A 21,241-nucleotide genomic window follows, 5' to 3' on the forward strand; every position below is an offset into this window, starting at 1 on the left:
CGGAGTCTTTTGCTGTGGTTTTTGGCTCAACAATTCAATGAATCTTCCCACCTACATGTTTTCCGTGTATCTCTACCATCCTCTGGCTCATTTAAAGCCAGAGCTGTCAGTCAAAGAAGAGGAAGGGAGAATAGATGGAAAACAAGCAGATAGGAAGGTGCACTGAACTGTTTGGTCATGCCATCAACCAATACCTCGTGCATTATATACATCTTTTTTGCACATTTTTTATGCAGGGTGCAAGCCGGGTCTCTCCAGTGGTGGCTGTGTAATGTGGGGTGCACATATGGTATTGGCAGCCCGCCTGATGTAATAGTAGAGGCGTTGGTAATAGGCTGTTATACGAACTGATGTGCATCTCACATAATGGTGTGAATGACATCCTAGGAAAACCTGTGTGGATTTGGAATACTGGGCCGCCACCCCATGGATGTTAGATGGGTTAGTAAGTGGTTGTTATATTGGTATTTTGCACCTGTGCTACCCCTGCCTTTATCATAGGGGTATGTTGTGCATTTGTGTCTGGACATGGTATTGCAAGTATGGCTGCTATTTCTCTTTTTCAGTGATGTTTTTAATCGATCTTTAGTCCCTTTTTCAGGGAATTATTGTATTTGCATGTGCAAATCTGACATAGGGAAATTAGATTATGTCCTGTTGGGTGTAGGAATTGATGTGATCGCTTGAAATAATTTTTTACATGTTCATGTATTCTATTATGGCTTTTGGGATCCGACCTATGCATGGTTGGAAAAGTCCTTGAACTTGTTAGATGAAGAATATATGGTCATTGTTATTTTTCTGCTTCTTCTTTCTAGGTCTACAATTTTGTTAAAAGAAGAAATCAATTTGGATACCCATATCGTGTACATGAAGAGGATCCGATATGTTGGAAGCCGCGTGTAAGCTTTCTATACAGTAAGCGCAGAAAGAGATCCTATAACTGGCCAGCACCATCCTCTCCTGATGTGTTCACTCTAATCAAGGTATAAAGGACCATTTTACCATGTTGTAGATTTATGTTATTGAATAATTTTCCTTACAATATATGGCAGAAATTTTGTGCCTCCCTCCACATGACACCTTCAGGAACTTTTATAAGCTGCCATTCTACATCCATAGATGTTAATATAGAGTCGACCGCTTTGCAGCTATAACATCTTACACTCTTCTAGGAAGGCTTTCTACAAGATTTTGGAGATGTTTGGGGAAATTTTTGCCCTTCATCCAGATGAGCATTTGTGGTGTTAGAGAAGAGGGCCAGGCTCACAATCTCTGGCTTAGTTCATTGCCCAGGTGTTGAATTGGGTTGAGGTCCGGGCTCTGTGCTGTCGGTCAGGTTTTTCCACCCCAAAATCCCCAAATCCTGCCTTCATGAACCTTGCTTTGTACACTGGAGCATAGTCATAGGGAACAGAAAATGGACTTTCCCAAACTGTGCCCACAAGGTCATTGAGTCAGCAGAGCATTGGTGATTTTCGAGCCCTCAGCACCCTATATCAGGACCATGCTGATATTGGTGACCTCTTAAAGTGATTTACTGTAGCTGTTCTTTGACAAATGCTTGTAAGAGCAGACTGTATGACGAGGAGCATGGTTTTGTAGACTTGTGGTAAATGGAACTGAGTGAAAAACCTGAATTCAGAGGTGTGCCCCAAACTTTTGTCCATTCAGTATATACTTACATTCACTAACATAGTTATATCTATGTAATGTATAATATCAATTAGAGATCCAAAAGTCCATCAAATCCAATAGGCCCAGTAAAAAAATAATTTTTACGCTCGATCAACACTCTGTTTTGATGGCAAGAACAGCACTGACCACAGCCCTATTAATGTCATCAAAAAATTTGGAACCATAATGGACTCATCATGAGTTAGTGATAACTCATCAGGATTTGCTGAGATGTGTTTGAAAATTGATCTATATGGGTCTCTTAAAAAAACAGGGATCTAAGAGGTAACATCTCTCCTTATTGAGATCGCCAGGCCAGTGTAAGGAGACTTAAAAGTCATGCAATGCTAATCTAGAAAATTAAATATGCAAATTGCCTCTTCAGAAAGAAAGAGGACTTGAAAACTAGTGCCACCTATTAGAAATAACAATCCTAAAATATAATATCGACCCTCCACATATCCTTTCCTCATGACTTAGGATAAAAGCCAAACCAGAATCTCTATTTTTCATACATGTGTTTCGGTGTGTTACCCCCTCCTCAGTAGAAAGCAAGAGCTCTGATTTGGCTGTATAAGAGGCCTCTGACTGGGGTTTAAGAGTTAATGTCTCTCCTTATGGAGAGTGACATGCCTGAGCATTGCACAGCCTATATGACTCCTTGCCCTGGCATGTCACTCTTCCTAAGAATAGACATTAATGCTTATACCCTAGTCCCATACAGCCAAATCAAATCTTTTGCTTTGCACTGAAGAGGGGCAACAACCTGAAACATGTTTTTGGAAATAGAGATTCTGGTTTGACTTTTATCCTAAATTCTGTAGCAAGGCTCATTAAAGGGTCGATATTGACTTTTAGGATTGCTACTTCCAATAAGTGACATTAGAGTAAATGTCCTCTCCCTTGCCGAAAAAGAAAACTTCATATTTAAGAAAAGAAGGTATGACACTCATATGAACAGAGCCTTAATACATAGCAATGTAGATAAGAATTACAGACAATGGCACATTGCTACAAAAACAAAAACATGCACCAAATGGCCAAAACCATAGGCAACCAGCACTTTTCTAGTTCAGATAATAACAGGAGAGCAGTAAACAGAAAAAGGAGTTGTTTTCTTCTTTTTTTTCCCCTAGCATCTTGGATTGAAAGTCATCACAAATACCCAGGTGAAAAAGCCACCAGAGTGTCTTGAGTTTCCACCAGGTTCTGCACTGAATGTTTATGGTTCACCTATCATTGGTAAGATAATCTTTCTAAAACGTTTATTGCTTTTTTAAACATGGCTCTTATGATACTCGAGACATCAAACCTACAAACCACTTTAAAGTAAACGTTCACATTTCTTCTAATGAAATACTCCAAATCCAAGTAGAGACATGAAGTTAAAGGGGTATTCCAAACTCAACCATTCATGAGTGCAACACGAGTATCTGTCCCTATGTACAGTCCAAAACTGATCCGAACTACAGAAACCGCCAAGAGGATGAGCCACCGCTGTGTCAGCAGTTCCAACCACAAATATAGTGGGGGGAAAAAAGTATTTAGTCAGACACCAATTGTGCATGTTCTCCCACTTAAAAAGATGAGAGAGGCCTGTAATTGACATCATAGGTAGACCTCAACTATGAGAGACAAAATGAGAAAACAAATCCTGAAAATCACATTGTCTCATTTGGAAAGAAATGTTTTTCAAGTTTTGGTGGAAAATAAGTATTTGGTCAGTTACAAACAAGCAAGATTTCTGGCTCTCGCAGATCTGTAACTTCTTCTTTAAGAGTCTCTTCTGTCCTCCACTCATTACCTGTAGTACTGGCATCTGTTTGAACCTGTTATCAGTATTAAAAACATCTATCCGCAACCTCAAACAGTCACACTCCAAGCTCCACTATGGTGAAGACCAAAGGGCTGTCGAAGGACACCAGAAACAAAATTGTAGCCCTGCACCAGAATGGGAAGACTGATTCTGCAATAGGCAAGCAGCTTGGTGTGAAGAAATCAACTGTGGGAGCAATAATTAGAAAATGGCAGACATACAAGACCACTGATAATCTCCCTCGATCTGGGGCTCCACAAAAGATCTCACCCTGTGGGGTCAAAATGATCTCAAGAACGGTGAGCAAAAAACCCAGAACCACACAGGGGGACCTAATGAATGAACTGCAGAGAGCTGGGACCAACGTTACATAGGCTACCATCAGTAACACACTACGCCGCCAGGGACTCAGATCCTGCAGTGCCAGACATGTCCCCCTGCTTAAGCCTTTACATGTCCGGGCCCATCTGAAGTTTGCTAGAGAGCATTTGGCTGATCCAGAAGAATATTGGGAGAATGTCATGTGGTCAGATGAAACCAAAGTAGAACTGTTTGGTAGAAACACAACTCGGCATGTTTGGAGGAGAAAGAATGCTGAGTTGCATCCAAAGAACACCATACCTACTGTGAAGAATGGGGGTGGCAACATCATGCTTTGGGGCTGTTTCTCTGCCCAGGGACCAGGATGACTGATCCGTGTACATGAAACAATGAATGGGGCCATGTATCGTGATATTTTGAGTGCAAACCTCCTTCCATCAGCAAGGGAACTGAAGATGAAACGTGGCTGGGTCTTTCAGCATGACAATGATCCCAAGTACACCACCAGGGCAACGAAGGAGTGGCTTCGTAAGAAGCATTTCAAGGTCCTGGAGTGGTCTAGCCAGTCTCCAGATCTAAACCCTAGAGAAAACCTTTGGAGGGAGGTGAAAGTCTGTGTTGCCCAGCGACAGCCCCAAAACATCAACGCTCTAGAGGAGATCTGCATGGAGGAATGGGCCAACATACCAGCAACAGTGTGTGCCAACCTTGTGCAGACTTACAGAAAACGTTTGACCTCTGTCATTGCCAACAAAGGATATATAACAAAGTATTGAGATGAACTTTTGTAATTGACCAAATACTTATTTTCCACCAAAATTTGAAAAAAATTCTTTACAAATCAGACAATGTGATTTTCAGGATTTGTTTTCTCATTTTGTCTCTCATAGTTGAGGTCTACCTATGATGTCAATTACAGGCCTCTCTCATATTTTTAAGTGGGAGAACTTGCACAATTGGTGGCTGACTAAATACTTTTTTCCCCACTGTATGAGACAGAAATGTAAAGGCACAATTTTCAAGATGTTGTTTTAGCCCCCCCCCCCTGCAATTCTATGGCACTGTAAGAATCTAGCAGCGATCTTCAACAATTCCCTTAGTGCTACCCTCCTATGTATAAACACTTATGCTTGCATATCTGTAGATGCACCAGTAATGGGTGACTACGATATTGATTGGCCACTGGTGGATCTTTCCGGTGACAACTAAATTTCTAAATAAAGGAGACTCATGGAGGAGAAGTAAACTGTTAGTTTTCAAACGATGCAATAGTAAAATTAGTTCTAAACGACAAATATGTTTTAATCATGAAAACAAAAGAAGATTAATTAAAATACATTATTACAAATAAAATCACAAATACCTTCAAATACTCATAATTTGCTTGTCTTGCATGGTAGGGACAATCATTAGATTCATCATTAACATGGCTGTTACACACCTATCCTGGGTCCGGGTTCTTCTCCCTCACCCCAGTCCGATAAACTCTCTTGTGCTTCACGTCAGACTTTGCAAGTAGCCCGTTGTGCTCCCACACGATCATCTAACTCAGCCTATATAAGGCCCACCAAAACACACACCTATGCTGGTACCTGTCTGCTGCCTCCAGGACCTGTGGTACCTGTCTGCTGCCTCCAGGACTTGTGGTACCTGCTGCTGCCTCCAGGACCTCTGGTACCTGTCTGCTGCCTCCAGGACCTCTGGTACCTGTCTGCTGCCTCCAGGACCCCTGGTACCTGTCTGCTGCCTCCAGGACCTCTGGTACCTGTCTGCTGCCTTCAGGACCTCTGGTACCTGTCTGCTGCCTCCAGTACCTCTGGTACCTGTGCTTCCCAGTCTCCTGTCTACTTTCGGCCTCCAGTGCTTCAAGTACCTGTTTCCTGTGGCGCCCTGCTGCGCATTGGTGCCACAGATCCTAGAGGGGTGCATGGATGGATTCCTCCACAAGAGGCCCTCGTAGCATCCACACACCTCCACCTTCCACCTCCGACCACCAGAGGGAGCCCGGATAGGGATATAAAAAGGGAAGGTGGAGCAAGGCAGCTCAGTCTGTAAGTAGTTCAGTTACAGTCTAAGTCTGGAGTCCACAGAGAGTCTAGTCTGTGAGGAGGTCAGTCTGCAGCAGCCAGAGAAGTTGCCAGTCCAGCCTAGAATCAGGGAGCTCAGGTTAGTGAGCCTAAGGCGTGCCGATGCCATAAGAGCGGTGAAGAGAAGCGAGGCCTACTTCCAGTGTGAAGCCTAGTGAGGGCCCCGAGCGAGGCCGAAGGCAAGTGGAGTAAGCAAGCTACATAGGGGGCAGAGGAGCTTAACCAGCTCACCCCACAACCATTTACCGGATACCGGGTCCGTGTCTGCAAGGATCTCTAGGACCAGCAGAAACTACCGGAACCCCTGGCAAACTACATGTCCCAGGAACACCAAAAGCTGACTGTCATACCAGGGTCAGGAGTCACTGAGGCCCAAGAGACCAGGGAGTGTGATCTCCAACAGAAGGCCCTACCACCAGGTCAGCCGGTGCAAGACAGAGACCAAGTTAGGCCTAGCTCCAGGCAGGTCATAAACTTATCAGGAAAAGGCAAGAAACAGGAGGCCCCACACCCGCTCACTGGGGAGAGTCCTGATATGCACCCTTCACCTTACAGTGCCCTGGATCGTGCCTGAAACACCACCAGTAAAGGTACTGAAGTGAACTCTGGTGTGCGTGCCTATTCTTCTACCCTTCCTCTGACCCGGCTGGGTCCCCTCTGTCCTGCATCCCTTTTCCTACGCTGCCCTGAGGCCCCGCTCCACCTGTGGGGAGCCGAACCATCTATAGCTGCCTGAACACCGGCCTCAGAGGACTGTAGCAGCGCTGGTGATCCTCACCAGACACCACGGGTGGCGTCACGAACTTTCCCCTCTCCCATACACCTTTTCCCCATTATGCCTTGCATTTAAGAGTGACCCCAGGGTACAGCCCCGGGAGCCGGCCACCGCGGCATCCCCCAAAACTAACAACAAGGCCCCGGGCGCCAAGTCCCCATCCCTTCGACGTGTCATTTCCCTGTGTCCAGTGTCCAGTATGCCTGCGGCCTCCAGTGCTACTAGTCCTTGGCTCCCGTGTGCCTTACTTGCCTTCTGCACCTTCGCCTGTAGGACCATGTGTTCATGTGGCACCCAGGGGATGGGGACGACTCGGCGCTTGGGCTTTGTTGTTGGTTTTGGGGGATGCCGCGGTGGCCGGCTCCCAGGGCCTTACCCTGGGCCTCTCTTTAAAAGGGTGGAAAATTATGGTTATAAGTTCGTGACGCCACCTGTGGTGTCTGGTGAGAATCACCAGCGCTGCGGCTGCCCACTGAGGCCGGTGTTAAGGCAGCTTGCGTGGTATAGCTCCCCACAGGTGGAGCTAGGCCTCAGGGCAGCGGGGAAGAAAGGATGCAGGACAGATGGGACCCAGCTGGGTCAGAGCAAGAACAGGTACAGACACGATAGTCACTTCAGTACCTTTTACTGATGTTATTCAAGGCACAATCCGGAGCACTGTAGGGTGAAGGGTGCATATCAGGATCCTCCCCAGTGAGCGGGTATAGGGCCTCCTGTTTCTTGCCTTTGTGTAGTAAGTTTCTGACCTGCCTGGAGCTAGGCCTAACTTTGTCTCTGTCCTGCACCGGCTGACTTTGTGGTAGGGCCTTCTCTTGGAGTACACACTCCCAGCTTGCGGGGCCTCCGTGACTCCTGGCTCTGATACGTATCAGCTCTTGGGTGATCCTGGGACCTGAAGTCTTCCAGGGGTCTCCGGTAGTCTCTACAGGGGGATATACGGCCCTGTAGACGCAGACCCGGTGTCCGGTATATGCTTTCTGGGGTGAGCTTGTACAGCTCCTCTGCCCCCACTGTTACTCACTCCTCTAGCCTTTGGCCTACTCGGGGCCCTCACTAGGCTATACACACTGGCAACTAGCTGGCTGCTTCTTCTGCCGCTCTCTGAGCGTCGCCACGCTCCTAGCTCACTAACCTGAGCTTGCTGCTGGAACTGACTCTGTTCGATAAGAAGATTTTGTTCCTCTCTGCCTGTCAGCAGGAACTCTGTTCTCTGTCTCCACTCACTTCCTGAGGAGAACTGAACTGCCTAGCTCCACCTTCCCTACTTATACCCCTATCGGGCTCCCTCTGCTGGTCTGAGGTGGAAGGTGAAGATGTGTGTGTGCTGTGAGGGCCTCTTGTGGAGGAATCTGTTAATGCACCCCTCTAGGATCTGTGGCACTCATGCACAGCAGGGGCGCCACATTCCCCCCTAGCAAAGCTCAGCACTCCCGGGCTGAAGTACATTTTGAATAAACATGAACAATAACAATCTTCCCTTTATGGGAGGCACATTCTTAAACGTTGCATATAACATTTTAAATAACAAATATATACATATAGACCATAAGCAACCTCAGAATTTAAGTCTCCTTTGGTGAGGTTCCCCGAAAGGATGTCCATCTCACAGGGCAGAGTACTTGGTAGCTTGAGGGACCTGTCCCGCACCCTCAACGTAGGCCCTGGGTTGGCTGCAGGGAATGAAGATCCCGAGCTGGACCTCCATTAGAGCCACTCCAGACAGTTTTTTCTTCTGAGGTCACCTAAAGGGGCACTCCAGGGAGTGCAATTATTTACAAGGAATAGTTTTTGGGCTGCACATAGTCCTCAACCACAAAGTTCTGTATGTAACAAGGGAAGTGTCCGTTTCACTTGAATTGTCCATTAGAAGGCAAAGCACATATTAATCAATACATGTTCATAAAAATACACCATATAATACAGTACAATACAACACAATGCTATATAATACCCCAGGTGCAACTATCTACACTAGTCAGAAGTTTAACTATTTTACTCAGTGTATCTGACAGGGGGTTGACCTTTAGTACTACGTATGGACCTGCATGGTACTGGAATGAGTGAGGCACTAGTACTTGCACTACCTCCCATTCTGTCAGTACTAGGTGTGGAGGGGCTGCTAGACTGCCTTGGTCTCTCTGCGGGACTGGCAAGTATACCATTAGCTGGGCCTTCTTGCTCTGCTCCAGCCGGGGATCCTTCTTGAGCATGCTCTTCTGGGGCAACTACAGGTTCTTCTTGCTGTGGGTAGAAGGTGATTACAGGTATGATTACTGCTCCTCCTAGTTGAGGCCAATCTGCCGGGAAATCTCCTAAGTCAGTGTGTATTACTGCTTCTTTAGGCTCCTCCGGTACGGTGAGAGGCACTTCTTTTTGGGGTTTTAGCAGACCTGGACACAGCTTCAGATGGTCACTGGATACTGTTGCAGTCGTTCTTCCTCCGTCTCTACTAATTAGGCTGATCTTCCTATTATCAAACCTTGATTTTAACACAGTGTAGGGTTCTCTCTCCCACTGGTCATCAAGTTTGTGGTTTCTTCTCTTCCTTTTTAACACTACTTCACCAGGTGTGAACGGTTCTGCTGGCGCACTTTTGTTGTATTGGGCGTCCTGCTTGCCTCTCACCTGAGTGAGACTGTCTTCGACACAGGCTTGTACTCTTCTGTACTGCTCCTGTCTGGTCGTGTCCCAGTCCTCAGTGGTCACATCCGCTTCTGGTTCTACAACACCAAGCTCCAGGTCCATGAGCAGCTTTCCTGGCCTTGCCCGCATGAGATATGCCGGAGTGCAGTTGGTGGAACTTACTGGTATGTGATTGTACAGATCTACTAGGTCAGGTAGTAGGTCTGGCCACTGGTTTCTCTCCTCAAGTGGTATGGTCTTCAGCAGGTCGATAATGATGTTGTTCATCTTTTCACAGAGACGATTGGTTTGTGGGTGGTACGGTGTAGTTCTTATCTTCTTACACCCGTAGAGATGGCAGAACTCCTTGAACAACTCAGCCTCAAAGGCCGGGCCTTGGTCCGTCAGCACCTGCTCAGGGTATCCATGGGGTCTACAGAAACACGCCTGGAACATTTTTGCTGCTGTCTCTGCCGTTAGGTCTTTGACGGGGGCGACTACCAGGAACCTGAAGTAGTGATCCACCATGGTCAGGGCATAGGAGTATCCTGATCTGCTAGGTGACAGCTTGACATTGTCCAGGGCCACGATCTCCAGGGGTCGAATCGTCTTGATGGGTTGCAGGGGTGTCTTCTGGCTGCTGTAGTGTTTTCTTCTGGGGCTACAGGGTCCAAAGTTTCGGCACCATCGCTCAATGGAGCTGCGCATACCTACCCAGTAGAATCGACACTTCAGCAGGGTCTCTAGCTTCTTCCAGCCAAAGTGCCCCGCCTGATCGTGGTAGGCCTCCAACACCATTTGGATGTCTGTCTTGGGGACCACTATCTGCCATACCATCTCATGGGTTTTTGGATTGACGTACCTCCGGCACAGCTTCTCACGGTAGATAAACAGCTGGCTTCTCTCGTTCCACAGCTGCTTTGCTTGGAGAGACGCTTCCTTCTCCAGGGAGGAACCTTCTTGGGTTATCAGCTCCTTGATACGGCTGACAACCGGGTCACTGTCCTGGGTCTCTTTCCAGCTGTGGTGAGGCAAAGGATTTAACGTCTTCCCACGCTGTCTCCTGGAGGCTCGTTGCTCGTGGATCATCCCATTCCGGTGAAAGGCAGGTAGCTCTATCTCTTCCAGGTCATCCACTTCTTCTTCTGTGTCTGACTGGTGAGGCATCCTGGACAGGGCATCGGCATTGGCGTTCCTGCGGCCCGCTCGGTACTTAATTGTGAATTGGTAGTTTGACAGCCGAGCCATCCATCGTTGCTCCAAGGCTCCTAACTTGGCTGTCTCAAGATGGGTCAAGGGATTGTTATCAGTGAAGGCAGTGAACTTGCTAGATAGTGCTTGAACCTTTTAGTGATGGCCCAGACCAAGTGCAGGAACTCTAACTTAAAGCTGCTATAGTTCTCTGGGTTCCTCTCGGTCGGGCGGAGCTTCCTGCTTGCGTATGCGATCACTTTCTCTTGGCCATTCTGCTTCTGACTTAGAACAGCTCCCAGTCCTTCATTGCTGGCATCAGTATACAGCAGGAATGGTTGGCTGTAGTCAGGGTAGGCTAGGTTCTCGTCGCCTGTCAGGATCTCCTTCATCTCCTGAAATGACTCTGCTTGCTCCTTACCCCAGTGGAACGGGGGATTTCTGCCTTTGGGGGACTGTCCTACCAGGAGGTCTTGCAGAGGGGCTGCTTTCTTAGTGTAGTCTTTTACAAACCTCCGGTAGTATCCTACTAGTCCCAGGAACTGACGCACCTCCTTGAGGCTCTTCGGCTCCGGCCATTTCTGGATGGCAGTGACCTTCTCCGGGTCTGGTGCTACCCCTTCTGGGCTGACAATGTGCCCCAGGTACTGTACCTTTCTCTTGAGCAGGTTGACTTTGAGGGCTTCAGCTTCATCCCGTATCGGGACAGAGACTCAAATACCTCTGCCAGGTGCTTCAAGTGGTCCTCATACGTCTTGGAGTACACTATCACGTCATCCAGGTATAGTAACACCGTCTCGAAGTTGCAGTGTCCTAGGCAGCACTCCATCAATCTCTGGAACGTTCCGGGGGCATTGCAGAGTCCAAACGGCATACTGTTGAACTCGCAGAGTCCCATCGGGGTGGTGAAGGCCGTCTTCTCCCGATCCTCCTCAGCCACAGCTACCTGCCAGTACCCACTAGTGAGGTCAAGGGTGGAAAAGTAATTTGCAGACTTTAATGCCGCCAGGGATTCTTCTATACGTGGTAAAGGGTATGCATCTTTATGTGTAATGCAATTTACTTGTCTGTAATCTACACACATTCTCATGCTTCCATCCTTTTTCCTGACTAGCACTAGGGGAGCTGCCCAGGGACTACAACTATCCCTTACTACCCCTGACTTCTTCATGTCATGCAATATCTCCTTGGCTGTCTGGTAGTGTGCTGGTGGTATAGGCCTGTAACGTTCTTTGATGGGTGGATGATAACCTGTGGGGATATGGTGTTGAACCCCCTTAATCCTCCCAAAGTCAAGTGGGTGCTTACTGAATACCTGCGCGTATTCCTGAACCACCCGGTGTACACCCTGCTTCTGATGGGCAGGAGTGGTGTCTTTCCCAACATGGAGCTGTTGACACCATTTCTCCACCTGGGTTGCAGGGTCATTATCCTCCACTTCGTCTGGTGAGGTTAAGGATTCCACCGTGTGAATGGAGTTGTTATTTACAGCATGTAACTTGGCAACAGTGGCATAGCGTGGTAATCTGACCTCATCTTCCCCACAGTTGAGAAGACGGATGGGCACCCTCCCATTGCGTACATCCACTACCCCTCTGGCAGTTAAGAGTGTAGGTCTGTGCTCTGAGCTAAGGGGCTCTACTACCGCCTGGTAGCTCTGTCCTTTAAGACCTATCGCTGCTCTACACCAGATAAGCATTTCACTCACTGGGGGAATCACAATGGGTATGCGGTCTGTTACCCGCACATTACCAATCTCACCACTGGATAGCTTTACTTGCTGCTGGTACATCAGGGCTCGGATCTCCTTGTGCAGCGCCCTCCTCTGCCCTGGTCTGGCGGTGTCAGCTATCTGTTGGAGCAATAACACAACTTCTCCCAAACAGTTACCAACAATATTAGTGCCAAGTACCATATACAAATTGGCATCATCAGGATTAGTCTCTACTACAATTAGTCCCTGGTCCTTCAGTTCCACTCTCCCCACCTTCACTGCCACATCCTTAACCCCGACTAGGTTAAGGGGGAGGCCGTTTGAGGCATAAACTGAAAGATTTGGAGCTGGCGGACGTAGATCGTCCATGGACCAGAACCTTCTGTAGAGGACGTCAGGCATGATGGTTACCTGAGATCCTGTGTCTAGCAGAGCATGTGTCGGGATGCCGTCCAGCACAATGGACAGGAAAGGTCTTCCTCCCACAAACCTGCTGTACCAGTCTGATGGGCCTGGGGAACTTACTCCTGGGTGTCAGCCCTCGGCCCCAGGGTTTTCTCGTTTAAAGAACAGCTCTGGATGGTGTGACCTGACTTGTGGCAGTGGTGGCAGACAGGGTCCCTCGGTGGACGGCGTTGGTCGCTGATCCTCCCAGGGGGTGGCGTTGTACTCTTCCTTCTTCTCATCCAGGGGACATCCTCAGGGCTGTCGGCTAGCAGGATCCTTCCTTCCTCCTCGGGCTTCGTCCGCAGCTGCAGGGCACTCAGCACAGTGGTCAGTGTTTTGCTCAACTGACGCACTTCAGAGCGCAGGCTGTCCAGCTCACTAGGGGACGTTGCTTGCACCTTGGCTTCAGCAGCCACTGGGGAAAAGGTATGTCCTTAAGGGTGTCAAAGGTGGCATCTGGATGATCCAAGGACCACCAACGCACAGTCCTGCTCTCCTCTTGGGACCTCAGTCCCCGGATGAACTGTTCTTTCAGCATTTTATTTTCATCATTGATGCTGGTTGGACTAACCTGTTTCAGAGCTCGCAGGGCCCCTTGTAAACGCCAGGCATAGTCTCGAACACTGTCCTCCGGTTGCTGAGAGCAGTTGTAGAACCTCATCCGGAGGTCTGTCTCAGTACGATTCTCGAAGACAGTCTGTAACTTTTTAAAGATTGCGGACACTGACTCTTGGTCTGCGGCCGACCAGGTTTCTACTTCTCGTTCCGCAGCACCAGTTAATTGTCCTAATACTACAGCAGCTCTCTGCTTGCCTGTCATAGAGTACATGTCCAGTATACCGCAGATTTTCCGCTTAAATCCAGACAGGGTATCTGGTTTGTCGCTGTACTGGGGAAGCCACTTCGCTCCAGGGAAGTACGGTAGGGCCATGGGTATGACAGGGGTTACAGGCCCTGCTGGTGGAGCAGCTGCTTCGGCCTGCTCGGCGTCGAGCTCGGGTTGAACATCAGGGCCGTTAACCGGTATTCCGGCGTTGTGCTGCTCTTACGACATCTTGGCGCCCCCCTAGCGAACCGTGGCCTACCTTCTTTTCTTTTCTTCCGGTAGGCCGCAGCTCCGCAGATGACGGTCTTCTTCAGGACCTTGCGTCCTACGTCAGAGCATTCAGCGACGCTCCTTCCAGGACCTGGCGCTTCCTGGTTTGACGTCGAGGCGTGGGCGTGTGCTTGGCTTCGCGCACTTTTGCAGGTACGCCTCTCAGTTTCCCGCGGTTATGCCCTTCTTCCCGCTGGGCGGCCCAACAATGGCGGCAATCTTCGCCACAGTTAAATACACAGTTTTTTTGATTAAAGGCGCACAGTACCCGGTGGCAATAAGCATAACACTCCGTCGTTGCAGCGGGCAAGGAATCCTGTTCGTGATGCCAGGAAAGAGAACTGTCGCGCCCAGGGGATGTGGACGACTCGGCGCCCGGGCCTTGTTGTTGGTTGTGGGGGATGCCGCGGTAGCCGGCTCCCGGGGCCGTACCCTGGGCCTCTCTTTAAAAGGGTGGAAAATTATGGTTATAAGTTCGTGATGCCACCTGTGGTGTCTGGTGAGAATCACCAGCCAGCGCTGCGGCAGCCCACTGAGGCCGGTTTTAAGGCAGCTTGCGTGGTATAGCTCCTCACAGGTGGAGCTAGGCCTCAGGGCAGCGGGGAAGAAAGGATGCAGGACAGATGGGACCCAGCCAGGTCAGAGCAAGAACAGGGACAGACACGATAGTCACTTCAGTACCTTTTACTGATGTTATTCAAGGCACAATCCGGAGCACTGTAGGGTGAGGGGTGCATATCAGGATCCTCCCCAGTGAGCGGGTATAGGGCCTCCTGTTTCTTGCCTTTGTGTAGTAAGTTTCTGACCTGCCTGGAGCTAGGCCTAACTTTGTCTCTGTCCTGCACCGGCTGACTTTGTGGTAGGGCTTTCTCTTGGAGTACACACTCCCAGCTTGCGGGGCCTCCGTGACTCCTGGCTCTGGTACGTATCAGCTCTTGGGTGATCCTGGGACCTGAAGTCTTCCAGGGGTCTCCGGTAGTCTCTACAGGGGGATATACGGCCCAGTAGATGCGGACCCGGTGTCCGGTATATGCTTTCTGGGGTGAGCTTGTACAGCTCCTCTGCCCCCGATGCTACTCACTCCTCTAGCCTTCGGCCTACTCGGGGCCCTCACTCGGCTATACACACTGACAGCTAGCTGGCTGCTTCTTCTGCCGCTCTCTGAGCGTCGGCACGCTCCTAGCTCACTAACCTGAGCTTGCTGCTGGAACTGACTCTGTTCCCTAAGCAGACTTTGTTCCTCTCTGCCTGTCAGCAGGAACTCTGTTCTCTGTCTCCACTCACTTCCTGAGGAGAACTGAACTGCCTAGCTCCACCTTCCCTACTTATATCCCTATCGGGCTCCCTCTGCAGTTCTGAGGTAGAAGGTGGAGATGTGTGTGTGCTGTTAGGGCCTCTTGTGGAGGAATCCGTTAATGCACCCCTCTAGGATCTGTGGCACTCATGCGCAGCAGGGGCGCCACATTCACCCGGACCTGAGCTTAGAGGATCCACCTCCAAAGCTGAGCCTATAAAAATGGCTCTAACCTTACATCTCACATTAGAAATCCCAAATCCCGGTTTTAAATATGCAGCACGACAAGTTGCGTCAGAACAGAGAGCTTGAGACGTAGGTGAGCCAGCCTGCCTGCAGGGATGTAAACTGGTAAACAGTCAGCCGGAAAGAAGAAAATGGAGGCATATGACAGTTGAGATAACAGGTCAGCTACCTGTAGGTTGCACATGGTGCTCCTAGCCCATACACTGTATAAAAGGAGTTTCATTGCAGCATAACATTGCATACTAACTTCCATTTCTACAACAGAAAAATAAAACACAGACACATCTGAAGTAGTCAGTAGGAGGGACAAGACACAGGTTGTGAAGGATGTAGTGCAGTGTGTTCAGTGGCGTAACTAGAGTCCAATGGAGCCTGGTGCAAAATTTGGACCTGGGCCCCCACCCCCTCCGCATGTTGATCAGATGTATGGACCCTTGTATGGTTCTAAATCCTATCAGGACACGTGTTGCCCCCCTCCCCCATTATGTAGTAATGTCCTCCATCCTGAAATATATGTCCCTCATCCTGGTATATGTCTCCCATCCTGGTATATACTGTATGTCCCTCATCTTGGTATATATTGTATGTCACCAATCCTGGTATATAAGCTGTTTATCCTGGTATATAAGTCTCCTATCCTATATGTCCCCTGTTTTGCTGCTGTTCTTTAATGTATCAAAAAAAATAAACTATTCTACTCACCTTCCCTCCACTCCCCCGCTGTGCAGCTTCCTGTTCTGACTTCAGCATGCAAGCGACAGGCAGTGCATGACGTCACTGCCATGCGCAGCCTGTGACTCGCTCGCCGACATCAGCTGCTGGCCTCTGATTGGCCAGCGGCGTGTATTACAGCACAGGGACCCAGCAGGTCTTTGCTTCACAATACATTTCAGCTGAATGTGCGTCAGCGAACACTTATCTAGCTGGAATAGGCACTGGCGTCGATGGGACCCCCTCCCACATGGGCTGGGTTGCAACCTCTGCAACCGCGATCATTACGCCCCTGATGACACAGCAAAATACAAGATTTTTCTTTGCGAGCCTTGGAGAAATGCTGCTTCAGTGGCCGGTCTCCTGCTTTCTGCACAGTGGTCCTGCGCTCCTCCTCCTCACCCCCAACTATTGGTTGCTCAAGTCAGCTGGCTATTGTGAAGATAAAGGACCATCCCAGGACATACCAAATCTACCTAACTGAGTATTTAGCACAGTAATAATAAATTAATAATAAACAGGACCCCTCCAACAAACATAAACTGCTCCAAATGCTGCCCCCTCACTAATCACACTGTTTGTGATTGATTCTGCAGACTGACGAACCCCCACCACCCATCAGCCTCCATCAACCTCCTCTCCTCATCCTCCCTCCCCAGCTTCCAAAGTGTTCCAGCTCAGTGAGCTCAGCTGACATATCTTTAACAGTTTACATTAAGATAATAAGATATATTGCAGAAAAGGCCACCAGTCGCACAGCCTGGAAGAACGGCTGCACTTTTCTGCAATATATTTACCGTAACGGTTTTCTTTCAGCTGCAGCCAACAGTTAGTTGCTCATTGTTTGGTTATGTGTCAACTGCAGCCAATGTCACGAGATCCTGCACAAACAAGAGTAAGATCATGATGACATAGCGAGAGCTGGATAATTCATCTGAGGATGCCCTGCCCCAGGGAATGACGATGCCTGCGCAAAATCTCAAGCAGGGAAGAGAAGAGAGTGACCTGTCAGTCACTGACAAGAGGCAGGTGGTGGGTGGGTAAATAGGGAGAGAGGTCAGAGCATAAGTGCAATGCTAATCCAGCTGCACTTGTGGCTCAATTACATAAAAGTTCTCCAATGGATATCTCAAAAACAGAGTCAAGGATTTCTAAAAAAAAAAGTATGGATTTAATCAACAGTAAAAACCTCCTGACAGGTGCCCATAAATAACCTCATTGGAGTAGGATCAAGGCATGTAAGTGTGGGGATTTTTGGACTCATACTGTGGCACCCCAGGTCTGGTCGCCACAGTGGCAGCAATGTCATGTTTGAGAGCAGGTGGGAGGTTCCCTGGTTGGGGACAATTAGCATGCAGCACCTCCTGCCTCAGTTCAGGGAGGGGAGAAACCTGCCCTTTATAAACTGGATCTGGGGCGGGGTTAGGGAGTCCAGCCAGAGACAAGTTCCAGACAAGTTGCAGATAGTGACAGGTCAGCAGCAGGCTGAGGAGTCCTTGTAGGCAGAGGAGGAACACGAGGCCAGGAGGGGAGCTAGAAGAGCTCGTCCGGCCTAGAGACTTACAAAGCCGGACACTGGAGTCCGAGGCTGTGAGGGTTATAAGCCCAGCAGCAGAAAACCACCACGCAGGGGACTTCAAGTCCTCTGGCCCAAGGAAGCCCGGAGGCTCAGCCACACGAGAGGGACCACTACTGCCCTGGAGGGGTGAGAAGTACGGAAGGCCCGAGTCGCCAGTCATACGGGTGAGAACAACATGGTACACTCAGAGACGTGGGCTACCACTACACTACAGCAGGATAGCCAAGAAAGAGTGAAGTCAGCACGGTAGCCTACAAACTCCCCCTGACCATCAGGATTTCCCAGTTGCTCTCAGACTGACCAGGCCTCCATTGTTAACCTGTATTCCGGATGGGTCCCTTATCACCACCAACAGTAAAGACCCTGAATTGCATGACAGACTCCGTGTGGTTACTGCTGCTCCCGCGCACCATCACCCCCAACATCCCTACTTACTGCCCTGAGGCTATACTCCTCCCGTGGGGATTTATACTATTCTCTGCTGCGTTTCCAATACCAGCCTCAGCGGTCTGCACTGCAGCGGCGGTACACTCTGACCGCAATCCACGGGTGGCGTAGTCGGACATTTAAATATCATAAAACCACACAATTAGACTGCCATTTGGGTTGACCACCCTGAGCCACGGGACCGGGTCCCCGTCACGCAAGGACTGCAACCCCCAGCTTCCACAACGAGTCCGGTTCCGGGTATCCCTACACACACACGGCCCAGGGGGCGCGTCAACTTTTGGCATAGTCGGCAGGATTTCGTGCCCGCCACCAACGGGTACTGCGTGCCTGAAGAAAGACTGTAAAACTTACTTTGGTGAAGTTTCCCGACATCCACAGCCGTTTCCCGCCATCCGCGGCCATTTTCCCGCCATCGGGCGCCATCTTTGGGACGCCGCGCGGGAAGAAGAGGGGCGTGGACAACGAAAGCGCGTGAGAATTGGAGCCCCGCCTTACGCACGGATGCTGCGCAAGGTCCTGAAAGGAGCCGAGCGGACGCTGACGTCACCAGAACGCGACGCAAGGTCCTCAACCCCGACGATCGCCTGTGGAGCCGTGACCTACAGAAGAAAAGCAACGGAAGGTAGGCCACGGTTGACTAGGGAGGAAGAAGATGACGGAAGCGGAGGGAACTGCCACCGCCAGCGCGGCCGCTGCCGCAGTAATGCCGTTCACGATGCCTTACATCCCCGGAGCGGCCTGGTTGCCTCAGTACTCAGGGGAGTCGCATACCCTGAGCGACTTTAAAGAGAGGCTATATAGCCTATTTAAAGTATACCCCCTGACGGAGGAACAAAAAGTGACCATACTGATAGGCCAGTTAACCGGCGCGGCCCAACGAGAAGTAAAGTCCTGGTCAGTCAGGGACAAGGGGACCGTGAAGGAGATTTTAGCCCATCTAAAGGACACTTTTGATACCCGCACCTCAGCAGAGATCAAAATGAGATTTTATGGGTGCAAACAGCGGGCCCAAGACAGTATTAGAGACTATGCTTTGAATTTGCAAGAGGCCCTGAGAGCCATCAAGCAGGCAGACCCTGACAGTGTGAGGAATGCAGATGAACTGCTGACTGAACAATTTATAGAGGGTCTGCTGTCCAGCGCCCACAGAACCCAGTTACGCATGATGGCCCTGCAGAACCCTGAGTTAGACTTTGCACAGTTTAAGGACAGAGCCATCCGGGTACTCCGAGAACCCACACCCGGTGGCGTTGCGGCCTCCAGGCGCCCTGCTATCACTTATCACCAAGAGGTGGCGCCCCAGTCTACAGAATCTGCAGGAGCCAACGCACAGAATAGTACCCCGTCTACAGACCTGCACCATCAGGTCCAAGAACTGACTAAAAGCGTTGCCGCACTAACCAGGACTGTGCAGGCGTTGCAGGTATCCTCTCCAGGAAAGATCCAGCTGGCTACCAGTCCGGAGGACGTCCCATGGCGCCGACAGAAGAGGATCCCACCGTTCAGAGGGAAGCCAAAGGACCGCTACGACCAGGATGGACAACCCATCTGCCGCCGCTGCAGCCAGCCAGGACATATTGCGAGGTACTGTAATTTAAACGGGCCCAACCTGGGGCAGAGGGCCAACCCTCAGGTGTAAGATCATCAGGCCCGTCAAACTGGCGTGACAAGTATGTGGGGGGAAGACCGGTCTTGCCTGTGGTACTGAATGGCATTCCCATGAGTGCACTGTTGGACACCGGGTCACAGGTAACCACCATCCCCTATGTACTTTTCAAGCGGTACTGGGATGACACGGATATTACCCGCTACCCAGATAATGACTTGAGCATCATCGCCAGCAATGGTCAGCCCGTGCCGCAGGTGGGGTTCAAGGAGGTGACCATAAAAATTGGTAAAGTTGAACTGCCGGTGCAGGGACTGATTATTGTGGACATTGACCGTCGTGAAAGTCACCCTAAAATAACCTTGGGCACTAACGTAATTGAAAATTGTCTTTCAGAGATAATTGTTATATTACAGCAGGTTGCAATGAATGCCAGCTCCAGCCAGCAGCATGTCTTACAAAAGGAGATCAGAGCCCTGATGAAGCGGCAACAGGTAGAACTGTCTGGTGGTGAGATTGGAAGCGTTAAGATGAGTGACCCATTCCCTATCGCCATGCCCCCAAAAAGTGAAATGATGATCTGGTGCCGGTCTGCAATCGGGTTAAGAGGTAGAGACTACCAAGCTATGGTAGAACCCGTTTACTCCGACAGTAGGACCAACAATTTGACTGCACGGGGGGTGGTTGATGTCCGCCATGGGAGGGTACCAGTCCGCATCCTAAATATTGGGGAAAGAGAAGTACACTTGCCCCGGTATGCCACTCTAGTCAAATTGTTCACCATTAATCAGAACTCTATAAAGGCCGTGGAACCCTTGCCTCCATCTCAACCAGAGGAGGGTAACGGCTCCAAGAAACAAATGGAGGACTGGTGTCAGAAACTGCATGTGGGCACCGACTCCACTCCCTCACACCAAAAACAGGGAGTCTACCGGGTGGTTCAGGAGTACGAAAGAGTCTTTAGTACTGTTGAGCGATACCTTCCGATATCGGGAAATATCGAATCGGATTGGATCGGGCCGATACCCAAAAAGTATCGGATATCGCCGATTCCGATACCGGAAACCAATGCAAGTCAATGGGACAGAAATATCGGAATAAAAATAAACCCTTTCTTTCCTTATAGGTTAATTCTACATGAAGGAAAACAACTAAGAATAATGTAGAATGTATTGGGGGAGGTGGGGGAGACAATAAAGGCATAGAGGTTTAGGCCAATCAAATGGAATAGCAGGAATTAATATTTTTTTTAAGACGTTCTGAGTTACGGAAATATTGACTATGTTAAGTTTTTTTTATATATTGTCAGATATTTATGTTTCACTACTTCCATGCTCTTCACCTTCTTTTTTACTTCTCCCACACTTTCTCCTTCATCATCCTCAGCATCAGCATCTTTTTCATCAACTTCTTCTTCACCTTCTTCATCTTCTTCTTCTTCACCTTCTTCGTATTATTCTTTTTTTTTACATTCTTCATATTCTTCTTATTCAACTATTATTCTTCTTCATATTCTACTTCTTCAACTTCTTCATATTTTTCTTCTTCATCATATTCTTATTTGTGACAGGCATTCCTGTAGTTGTTATCTATAAAAGTTTGAACATTA

The 21,241-nt window shown here is 49.2% G+C and overlaps 1 protein-coding gene across 1 annotated transcript in view; it reads left to right on the top strand.

Moving 5' to 3' along the window:
• The window catches only part of LOC141273403 (alpha-2-macroglobulin-like protein 1), a 137,958-nt gene that overhangs the window by 39,873 nt on the left and 76,844 nt on the right, over window positions 1–21,241 (top strand). The window contains exons 16-17 of the mRNA XM_073685172.1: window positions 819–986; window positions 2,814–2,919. Of these exons, the coding sequence (XP_073541273.1) occupies window positions 819–986; window positions 2,814–2,919 (274 nt within the window). The remainder of the gene's footprint in view (window positions 1–818; window positions 987–2,813; window positions 2,920–21,241) is intronic.

Source organism: Phyllobates terribilis, unplaced genomic scaffold (assembly GCF_046119375.1).
Source record: "Phyllobates terribilis strain yellow unplaced genomic scaffold, ASM4611937v1 Scaffold_5__5_contigs__length_657084704, whole genome shotgun sequence".
In the NCBI taxonomy this organism is placed as follows: Eukaryota; Metazoa; Chordata; class Amphibia; order Anura; family Dendrobatidae; genus Phyllobates; species Phyllobates terribilis.